The sequence below is a fragment of the Mustela erminea genome, chromosome 1 (genome assembly GCF_009829155.1).
Source record: "Mustela erminea isolate mMusErm1 chromosome 1, mMusErm1.Pri, whole genome shotgun sequence".
NCBI classification, from domain to species: Eukaryota; Metazoa; Chordata; class Mammalia; order Carnivora; family Mustelidae; genus Mustela; species Mustela erminea.
In genome coordinates this window covers 153323068-153335149 of record NC_045614.1, presented here as the reverse complement: position 1 = coordinate 153335149, position 12082 = coordinate 153323068, and the positions used below count along the sequence as shown (strand labels likewise).

Genomic DNA, 12082 nt, shown 5'->3' with positions numbered 1-12082 from the left:
AGATGGCTAACAGACACATGAAAAGATGTTCAACCTCACTTCTCATCAAGGAAATGCAAAGCAAAACAACAATCAGGTACCACCTCACAACTTTCAGATGGCTAAAATTAACACAGGAAACATCAGATGTTGGTGAGGATGCAACAATAGGGGATTGCTCTTACACTGTTGGTGGGAATGAAAACTGGTGCAGCCACTGTGGAAAACAGTGTGGAAAGTCCTCAAAAAGTTAAAAATAGAACTATCCTAAGACCCAGCAACTGAACTATTTACCCAAAGGATACAAAAATACTGATTATACCAACATTACCAACAATGGCCAAATTATGGAAAGAGCCCAAATGTCCATTCACTGATGAATGAACAAAGAAAATGTAGTATGTATGTATGTATGTGTGTGTACGTACACACACACACACACACACACACACACACACACAATGGAATATTACTCAGCCATAAAAAAGGAAAGAAATCTTACCATTTGCATCAATGTGGTTGGAGCAAGAGTATATTATGCTAAGTGATAGAAGTCAGAAAAAGACAAAAACCATATGATTTCACTCATATTTGGAATTTAAGAAACAAAACAGATGAACATAGGGGAAGGGGAAAAAAATGAAAGGGAAGCAAACCATAAGAGACTTTTAACTATAGAGAATAAACTGAGAGTTGCTGGAGTGAAAGTGGGGGCAGGGATATGCTTGATAGATAATAGGTATTAAGGGGGGTACTGGATTTTATATGTAAGTGATGAATCACTAAAATCTACTTCTGAAACTAATATTATGCTCTTTGTTAACTAACTAGAATATAAGTAAAAACTTGAAACAAAAAAATTAAGTTGGACTCCTACCTCATACCCTATACAAAAATTAACTGAAATATGATGAAAGACTTGAATTAACAGCTAAAGCTACATGATTCAAAGAGAAAACAAAAGAGTAATCTCTCATGACCTTGATTATGGCAAAGGTTTCTAAGATGTTACACCAAAATCATAAATAACAAAAGAAAAAAGTAGATAAAATGACCTTCATCATCAGGTGAAAAGACAACACTGAGTTGGAGAAAATTTTCAAGTCATATTTGATAGGGCTTAGTATTCAGAATATAAAATAATTCTTCGAACTCAAAAATAAAGAGACAAACTTTTTTTAAGTGAGCAAAGGACTTGTGTAGACTTTTTCAAAAAAGCCTACAAAATGGATAACAATCATATGAAAACATTCTTAACATCATTAGTCAATGGGGAAGTGAAAATCAAAGCCCCAATCATGTGTACTACTCCATACCCACTAGGATGGCTAAAATTTTTTTAAAGAGTAAAACAAGTGTTGACAAGGATATAGATTAATTGGAACTACATACATAGCTAGTGAAAATGTAAAATTATGCAGCTGATACAGAAAATGGTTTGACAGTTTCTCAAAAAGCTAAACGATTATCATATAACCAAGCACTTCCACTTTTAGGCATACACAAAACTTGTACATGAATGTTAAAGGAGCATTATTGACAATAGCCAAAAAGTAAAAACTATTTTTTTTGTTTTTATTGAGATGATCATATGGTTTTCATCTTTAATTGTCAGTATCATGAAACACAATATGGTGATTGATTTTTTTAATGTTTAACTACTCTTGCATTCCTAGGGTGAACTGCAACTTAGTCTTAATGTATTATCCTATGTTTTTTATTCTAATATTTTTTGGACAACTTTTATACTTGTGCTTGAGGAATAAGGTTTTATAATTTTCTTTTTTGGTATTGGTGTCAGGAAGAAGCTACCTCATAAAATGTTGTAATTATTCTATCCTTTTTATTTCTAGATGAATTATTATAGAATTTCCATTATGTCATTGCCAAATAATGATACAACTCTAGATAGGTTTAAGGATTTGCTTTTTATATCTTGAAACTTAACTTTAGTTTCACTATGACATTCACTTCAAAATTATTTTAATGTAATCAAAATTAGGTCATGTATTTTTTATTGAGTAAATAATTTTATATAAAAATATATTGCTCATTCAAGCCAGTTTTCATTGTTCTCTCTATTACACATAAAATCTTCTTACAGTAAAATCTTTTGTTCTTTTTTAAATCTAGACTTTAGTGCATTATTTAAAAAGTAAACCATGGCTATGAGCTTGGGAATGGTTTAACATACATTAGCTCTCACTGGAATGGGGTTTTGAATCACATTTCAGCAATAACTCAAGTTTTTATACATTTAGGAAGATTATGGTTTTTTAGATTTACTGTAATTAATGCTAATATATTTTTTATCTAGTCATGCAGATGGATCAATAAAATTTTGGGATGCTTCTGCAAGTAAGTTTTAAGTCTCTTGTTCTATAACAGAAAACACTTGTATAATATTTACTCAGAGCCATTCACCACTTTTTAGTTTGGACAGTCAATATTTCAGATACATTTTTAGCATGCATATATGGCTATGTTATAGAAACCCATTTCTTATGTTAGATCAGTTTAAAGTACTATCTCTAGTATACTTTTCCTTTATAATATAAACAGGACTGAATTCACTGTCAGTAACCCATTATATTTACAAAAGGGAAGGTATGTTGAAAAAGTACCAACTTTGTCATATTAACTCTGTTAAAGGAATTTCCTTTACCTCCAGCTCTTGTCCTGGAGAAGTTCTTTTCTTTCACCAGTCCACTTTTTAACTTGTCTATCAAGCCTCATATGAATCAAAAGAAATGATTTGATAAATGTAAAATGTCTTTTAAGATGTTTGAAAATTGTATAATTTAAAGAATAAAGTAGTCTTCTCAGTGTTGAAGGGCATGCAAAGGTATTTTAGACTTGATTATTTCCATATACACCCTTTATAAAACTTTTATTTACTAAATCAGATAAAGAAATGCACATATATGAATAGTAGGCAAACAGTTTGATAAGAAATCTTAATGTAACATAACTTAAACTCTGTTATCAGAAATTTGAGATTTGTTTGAACCAGGTAGATCCAGAAAGGGTGTTTTGATGGGGTAATATTTAATGTGAGTTTTGGAAGATAGTTAAGATTTTAGTAGTCAGGAATAGGAGAAGAATAAGTGAACAATGACTCAATTTCTGAGGATGAGTAACCAGCAAGCTATAGATAAATCTTTTGGAAATGAGAAATACAAGAGAGTGCTAAAGGTTTGAATTTTGTAATTACACCACAAAGTCCAAGTGTCTAGGTGGTAGGAAAAATGCTCAAGAATGGACAGTAATATAGAAAGCAGCATAAAAGTAATAGTTGAAGTTGTAGAGGTAAACAGCTTCTGAGGAAGACCTTGATAAACACAAAAGCAAATGGAAGAAGGTTGAATATTGGTGACACTCTTGGCCTGCAGGCTAGACTCTTTCAACAGTGGAGCAAACCAACAGCAAGAGAAAATTATGTAAAACCATGATTAAAATATGTAAAACCATGAATTTTGAGCCAACTTTTTGAACTCACAGTAACTGATCAATGACTCGGGGAGAAATTCCAAAGGACAAAAGATTTTCTCTGGATGAGTTTTTTCATGTAAATCTAACGTTGTTCCAAGAACATAATTTTATAGTGATTATTATTGTTCCTTTCTCATCACCTCAAAGTCACTCTTTAGCTTCTAAAATGTGAGAAGACACTTTAACATCCTAATGATTAGAGTATATGACACCCTTAAGCATGCATAATATTTTAAGTTATTTTTTAAATATTTTATCAAATTCAGATCATATATTATAAAGGTTTGCAGCATGTTTAATATTTTTACTGTAATCAATTATAAGGTTGTATTTCCAATTTAGTGGATGTCATTGAAGAAAAATCACTTATTCTGACAATTTTGAGGAATACTGTCCAGTACAGAAGTAAGGTTATACTAAATTTGAATAATTGAGTTTGTTACTATGTGTATTTGTTTTCTTTGCTGAGTAATAAATTACTACAATTATGAGCAGCTTAAAACAGTACTTATATATTATCTCACAGTTCCTGTGTGTCAAAAATCTGGGTACAGTTTAGCTGGGTTCTTTGCTTAGGGTTTCCTGAGTATTCAGTAAAGGTGTTGGCTAGGGCTGCAGTTTCATCTAAGACTTAGTGTCCTCATTCAGTCTCAGGTAGCTGAGATTTTCTTACAGCGTTTTAACTCATGGCAACTTGTTTCTTCAAGGCTGGCAAGGGAGTGTCACTCTAACCTCAGGGAGGGCATCAGTCTCTCTCTTAATTATGATTATGTCAGCCCAATTAAGGATAACCTCTGTTGATTAACTCAAAGTCAACTAATTAGGAGCCTTAATTATGTCAGCAATATCCTTTTACCATTGTTATTGTCGCATAAAGTAATCTTGGGAGTGATACCCCATCTGACCTAGAGGGCAGGCTATAGCACCTTGTATAATTAATGCCTTAACCATTTGCAAGATGTTTCAGTTTGACATAATTTTAGACTTAGAAAATAATTGCAAAAAAATACCATGCAGTGTTCCATAGCTTTTATCCAGGTTCCCCAAATGTCAGTGTATACTACATTTGTTCTTCTACCTTCCTCCCTCTCCCTCTTCTCCATATATTCACCTATATCTATAGCTTTTGTAACCATTTGTGAGTTGAAGTGATGATCTTCTTACACCACATGGCCCTAAAATACTTCACTGTATATTTCCTACAAACAAGACTTTTTTTTTTTCATAATCAAATTATAGTTATCAAAATCAGGAGAGTAATAGATGTAATACTATTAACTAACCTCCAGGCCTTTCTCAGTTTTCACCGATTGTCCCAATAATATCTTCTATAATAAAAGAAAATTGAGGATTATTTACTGCATTTATCATCTTTTGAGTTTCCCCAACTTGGAATTGTTTATGAATCTTTATTTCATGAAATTGATATTTCTGAGGACTTGGGCCAGTTATTTTTGTAGAATCTTCAATTTCACTTTGACTGATGTTTCTCATGATTAGCTTCATATTATGCATTTTTGACAGCAATTCCCAGATTTTTAGAGATTCTCTTAAGGATCTTTTGTAGAATCAGAACTTTTTTTATAAGAGAGTTTTCATCAGGGTCTATAATGTAAAAAAAAATCCCCCAAATCAATATTCCTGAAAACAATTCATTACTGCAGAGTTTTAAAATTATAACTAATCCTTTTCTAAGGATTTTTAATTAGATTTAATTAACTTTTAATTAGATTTAACTTGGAAAAGATTCTTTCTAAAATAATTACAGATTATTGGACTCTCAATATTACTAGTTAGTAAATTACAAATATTTCTCATCTTAATGGTTATCTAGAAATTTGTTGAGAAGACTAAGCTCTCTAAGAATAGCTTCATTTTTTCATATAGCAAAGGGAGAAATTGTAGAGAGAATTAGTTCAGTATTTCCATTATAAACTTTCTGAGCCTCAGTGTTTTTGTCAATAAATGAGGATAAAAATGCTCACTTCGTGGGATTTTTCGGAGGATCACATGAGACAATGCATACAAAGGACCTAGAAATTCTTTGGTATATAGTATATATGCAATAAATATTTATTTTTCTCTAGAATCTCCATCCAGATAAATTGTAATGATAAAATGTAATGATGAATGCTTACTAAAAATTAAAATATAATTTATTTTGTCTACTTGGATTTTGTTTTAGATCTTTAACAAATATATTGAAAAATACTTCAACAATATCTAAGAATTAAGTTAAATTAGAAGATAACTATGCTTCAATATCTTATAGTAACTCTGCAGATGCTGTACAAGCTAAAAACGTCGAAAGTGTTTGAAAAACAGAAGGTAGGAGAAGGAAAACCGACATGTGAAATTGTAGAGGAAGATCCATATGCCATTCAGATGATTTACTGGTGTCCAGAGAGCAGAGTATTCTGTGTATCAGGAGTCTCTGCATATGTCATAATTTATAAATTCAGCAGACACGAAATAACAACAGAAATAGTGGTAAGTTATTTAAAATTTAATGTTTACAGCTAAAGTTACTAAAAGAAAGAACTTAACAGATTTTGTCTAGTGTTTGGTAGGGTTTTTAAGCCTTCAGGACTATTGTATTTGGGCAGTAATCCAATTCATAGGATTTTGAATTATTCTTATTACCTAGTATAACATATTTAAAATATTTTGGCTTATAATGAAAAAAACATTTCTCTACCAAAATGTTCTATTATTAATAGAATGGATTATGTGTATATAGAATTTATACAGTCATTTATTGCTATATGTATAAATGTCAAATTAGTGAAGACTTTGTTGTGTACCTTTATTAAAGTTTGTTGTCTTATCAATTGCCACAAGTGATCATTTCTCAACTATAATGATTATCTTTAGTAATTTTCTAGATAGCAATATTTTTATAGGATAGAAATAATTATGGGCTACTTTATCTAAATTTTAAACTAATCAAGCAATTTAATTATTCATTTATTCTCTGATAGGATAAATTAAATCTAAATTAAGGTATCTATAGGTAATTGGTCTTCCCTACTGAGTCCATTTTACCATTTTATCAGAAAATAAAAATTATCTACTAAAGGCCTGTCTATAAATGTTTTTACCTCAACAGTAAATTTAAGGACTGCCCTATTAAAGTATTTGAGTTAAAATCCCACCCAGCCTTTGGAGTCAGATAAGCATATGTTTTAATTCTGGCTTTGCCAGTGAATAGCTACATGATTCTGAGCAAGTCATGAGGTTTCAGTAGTCAGTAGTAGAGTCTGGGTAAGAACAAGTTTCATACACTTATATAATTTTCTGTATAAATAAAATGGAAAAATACAAAGTAATAATAAATTACAAATAATGGCCAATTTCATAGGGTTCTTATGAGGATTCTATGAAATCATTAATATAGTGTTTTGGTATAGTTAGCACTCAATAACTGGCAATTGTTACAGTCACTAGAATTTTTTTTTAAGTTTTTAAGATAATTATGACAGCCATTTTGATATTACTGTATTACCACCCCATAATGGCATTTGTTTTCAGCCTCAAAAATGCTGATTTTTTTTTAATCATATGATTTCACTTATATGTGGAATTTGAGAAACAAAACAGAGGCGCACAGGAGAAGGGAGGGGAATAAAACAAGATGAAATCAGAGACATAATAGACACTTAACCATAGGAAACAAACAGGGTTGCTCAAGGAGGGGAGGAGAGGGGAAGATAGGGAAAATAAGCGATGGACATTAAGATATGATGATGTAATGAACTCTGGGTGTTATATAAGACTGATGAATCACTGAACTCTACCTATGAAACTAATACACTGTATGGTAATTAACTGAATTTTTTTAAATGCCAATTTTTACATTGTAAAGTAAATGTTTGTTATAAAATTGATTTTAATTAAAGCTTTGAATGCAGTCATGAAGTACTTAATTTGTAAACATTTTTAGGTTAAAAAAGGTTTTGGATCATCTTTTTATTTCCATACATTTATCATATACTTTTAAACTAAGCAATTCTAACCAAGCTAGTGAAATTGAGCTAAGCTAATGAAACAAAAATTAGAATTTATTTTGGAAAACATTTAATAAATTCAAAGTCAAAATGGACTTTTTTAAAACTAAAAGTCTTGTACAAATAACAATTTGTGTGTTGTGTATGTGTAAACATATTCAGTTTATTTTCTTTCACTGGAATAACCATGACCAATTTCTCATTTCATTATATATGGAGTTGTAATTTTTACCTTTAAAGGAGTATTTAGTATTTAAAAACTTTATCTCAACTAGTAGGTATTTTTCTTATAAATCTGAATATTAAGAAATATTTTACATTTTTTGTGAATGTCAATGAATGGTCCATGTATTTCACTATTTAAATCAATTTGGGATATCTCAACTTTACTATAAATTAAAACTGAATTTATTAATGTGAAAAAGTAATAATTACCAAAAAGTTATCAGAAACTTTAATGTGATTACTTATTATGACTTAGATGAAATTAAAACTTGACTTTTTTTTAAGTCATTAGAGGTACGACTTCAGTATGATATTGAAGATATTATTACTCCAGAACCAGAAACAAGTCCTCCATTTCCAGATCCCTCATCCCAGCTTCCTTCTTCAAGGAGTCTTTCCGGAAGCACTAACACTGTGGCTAGTGAAGGAGGAACAAAGGACAGTATCCCATGCCTCAAGTAAGTTTTGCTACCAAATTTTGAAATAATTTTACATATTAATCATATAATACTTTGAAACTGTGCCAAATAAAATTATTCTTCTCTTTTATTAAGTTGTAGTCATTTGACCTACAGTCTACCAATGGGTACAGTGGTCTTTCTTTGAATATCCATGAACACAACACAATATTTTCATCCCTCATTACAAATTCATGGACTTCCTTTCCAGAAGGATACTAAAAAATGACATTAATAGAATAGGAACATGTATGGCAGGGCAGAAACATGGCCACTTGCTTGGTATCACCTAATTGAAAAAGTATGTTTAGGGAATTTCTTGTTTTCTTAAAGTCCAAAGGAAAACCACATTATCTACTACAAGAATACCATGTTAGAAAAAAAGAAGGATTTCTCTCATGATTGCTAGGATATTGCAAAAATAATGTTTTTTCTTCTTTTTAACTAATGCTTTGAAGGTGAAATTTAAACAAAAGGTAGATGAGGGAGTTAGCTGAAATGTGTCTGGAAGAAGAACATTCCAGGCAGAAGGAACAGCTAGAGCAAATGCCTTAAAGAGCCTCACATGTAACGTTCCATGCTCATGGACTGGAAGAACAAATATTGTTAAAATGTCTACGCTTCCCAGAGTCATCTATATTCAGTGCAATCCCTATCAAAATATCATTAACATTTTCCACAGAGCTGCAAAAAATAATTCTAAAATTTGTATTCAACTAGAAAACAACCCAAATAGCCAAAGGATTATTGAAAAGGAAAACCAAAGCTGTATGCCATCACTATTCCAGACTTCAAGCTCTATTACAAAGCTGTCATCATCAAGACAGTATGGTACTGGCACAAAAACAGACACATAAATCAAAGGAACAGAATAGGGAGCCCAGAAATGGACCCTCAATGAAATGGTCAACTATCTTCAACAAAGCAGGAAAGAATATCTAATGGAAAAAAAACAGTCTCTTCAACAAATTGTGTTGGGAAAATGAGACAGCCACATGCAGAAGAATGAAACTAGACCATTCTCTTACACCATTCACAAAAATAGACTCAAAATGGATGAAAGACCTCAATGAATCCATCAAAATCCTAAAGAACACAAGCAGCAACTCTTTGACCTTGGCCACAGCAATTTCTTGCTAGATGTGTCTCCAAAGGCAAGGGAAACAAAGGTAAAAATGAACTATTGGGGCTTCATCAAGATAAAAATCTTTTGCACAGCAAAGGAAACAATTGACAAAACCAAAAGACAGCTAACAGAATGGGAGAAGATATTTGCAAACGTTTTTTTCTGATAAAGGCTTAGTACCCAAAATCTTAAAAAACTTATCAAACTCAACACTCGAAGAACAAATAATCCAGTCAAGAAATAGTCAGAGACATGAACAGACCTTCCTCCAAAGAAGATATACAAAAGGCCAACAGACACATGAAAAAATGCTCCACATCACTCAGCATCAGGGAAATACAAGTCGAAAATACAATGAGGGGCACCTGGGTGGCTCAGTGGATTAAGCCTCTGCCTTCGGCTCAGGTCATGATCTCAGGGTCCTGGAATCAAGCCCCACATCGGGCTCTCTGCTCAGCAGTGAGCCTGCTTCCCCCTCTCTCTGCCTGCCTCTCTGCCTACTTGTGATCTCTCTCTCTCTCTCTCTCTGTCAAATAAATAAATAAAATCTTTAAAAAAAAATACAATGAGATACCACCTCACACCAGTCAGAATGGCTAATATTAACAAGTCAGAAAACAACAAATGTTGGCAAAGATGCAGAGAAAGGGGAACCCTTCTACACTATTGGTGGATATGCAACCTGGTATAGTCAGTGTAGAAAACAGTATGGAGGTTCCTCAGAAAGTTGAAAATAGAGCTAACCTATGACCCAAAAATTGCACTGGTAGGGATTTACCTCAAAGATATAAATGTAGGGATCCAAGGGGCTCCTGCACTCCAATGTTTATAACAACACTGTCCACAATAGCCCAACTATGGGAATAGCCCAGACATCTATTGACAGATGAATGGATAAAGAAAATGTGATATATATAGATACCTATCTATATATATCACATCATATATATGTGTGTGTGTGTGTGTGTGTGTGTGTGTGTGTACACACATATATATAAATAAAATTCGGCCATCAAAAAGTGAAATCTTGCCATTTGCAACAACATGGATAGAACAAGAGGGTCTTATGCTAAGTGAAATTAGGCAATCAGCAAAAAAAAAAAATTATATGATTTCACTCATATGTGGAATTTAAGAAACAAAACAGAAGAGCACAGAGGAAGGGAGGAAAAAAAATAAGACAAAATCAGAGAGGGAGACAAACCATAAGCTACTCTTAACCATGGGAAACAAACCGAGGGTTGCTGAAGGGAAGGGAGGTGGAAGGATGGTATAGTTGGGTAATGGGCATTAATGAGGGCACATGATATCATGAGCACTGGGTGTTATTTACAACTGATGGGTCACTGAACTCTACCTCTGAAACTAAGTATACTGTATGTTAATTAATTTGATTTAAAGAAATTTAAAAAATAAAATGCCTCACATATAAGGATGTCAGTGTACCTAGGACAACAAGAGCAAGGTGGGAAGTAATGGGGAGAGTAGTAGGAGATGAAGTTAGATGAATAATAGCCAATATAGGCCATTGTAAGGTACTTGGCTTTTATTCCTAATTAAATGGGGGCTCATTAGAGTGTTTTGAGTAGAAAGAAGACTTGATCAGACTTAACTTTTAAATTGATCACTTTGATGGCTTTGTTGAAGATGGATTTTGAGATGGAAGGGAAGGGTAGAAGCCAGGAGACCAGTAAAGAGGCTATTGCACTATTGCACTATTGCAGTAGAGATGACATTAAAGGCTGACAGATTCAGCAAATAAAAATATAGGATACTTGGGGCGCCTGGGTGGCTCAGTGGGTTAAGCTGCTGCCTTCGGCTCAGGTCATGATCTCACGGTCCTGGGATCGAGTCCCGCATCAGGCTCTCTGCTCAGAAGGGAGCCTGCTTCCCTCTCTCTCTCTCTGCCTGCCTCTCTGTCTACCTGTGATCTCTGTCTGTCAAATAAACAAATAAAATCTTTAAAAAAAAAAAATATAGGATACCCATTTAAATTTGAATTTCAGATAAACAGTAAACATTTTTAGTATCAGTATATCCTAGATACTATGTGGAACACACAGAAAAAAAAGGGGAAAAAGAAAATCTATTTATTGTTTATTCGAAATTCAGATTTAAATATGGGAAAGAGCCCATATATCCATCAATTGTTGAATAGGCAAGCATGTGGTATATATATACAATGGAGTATTACTCAGCCAAAAGGAAAGAAATCTTGCCATTTGCAACAACATGTATGGAACTAGAGGGTATTATGCTAAGTCCAAAAAAGACAAATACCATATGATTTCATTCATATGTGGAATTTAAGAAATAAAACAGATGAACATAGGGGAAGAGAAGGAAAAATAAAATAAGATGAAAACAGAGAGGGAAGCAAACCATAAGGGACTCTCAACTATAGGAAACAAACTGAAGGTTGCTGGAGAGGAAGTGGGGGGATGGGGTAACTGGATTATCGACATTAATGAGCACACTATAATGAGCACTGTGTGTTGTATGCAACTGATGAGTCACTAAATTCTTCCTCTGAAACTAATAAAACAGTATATGTTAATTAAATTGAATTTAAATAAATTAATCTTAAAAAGGTGCTCAGATTTTGGATATATTTTGAAGGTGGCACAAACAGCATTTGATGATTGAGTGGATGTAAGATACAAGAGGACAGTACTATGATTTTAAGGTTCTTGTAAATTGAACAACTGGAAAGATACAAGTTGTTATTAACTGGAGTAGATAAGGCTGCAGGTCAATCAAACTTATAGGGATGAGCAGAAATTCAGGTTTTCGTC

The 12082-nt window shown here is 32.6% G+C and overlaps 1 protein-coding gene across 9 annotated transcripts in view; it reads left to right on the top strand.

The window, feature by feature from the left end:
* Positions 1-12082, top strand: part of STXBP5L (syntaxin binding protein 5 like) — a 542570-nt gene that overhangs the window by 409342 nt on the left and 121146 nt on the right. For all 9 annotated transcript variants that reach the window (XM_032347423.1, XM_032347416.1, XM_032347410.1 and 6 more), the window contains exons 15-17: positions 2297-2337; positions 5744-5961; positions 7989-8161. In XM_032347423.1, coding sequence (XP_032203314.1) covers positions 2297-2337; positions 5744-5961; positions 7989-8161 — 432 coding nt within the window. The remainder of the gene's footprint in view (positions 1-2296; positions 2338-5743; positions 5962-7988; positions 8162-12082) is intronic.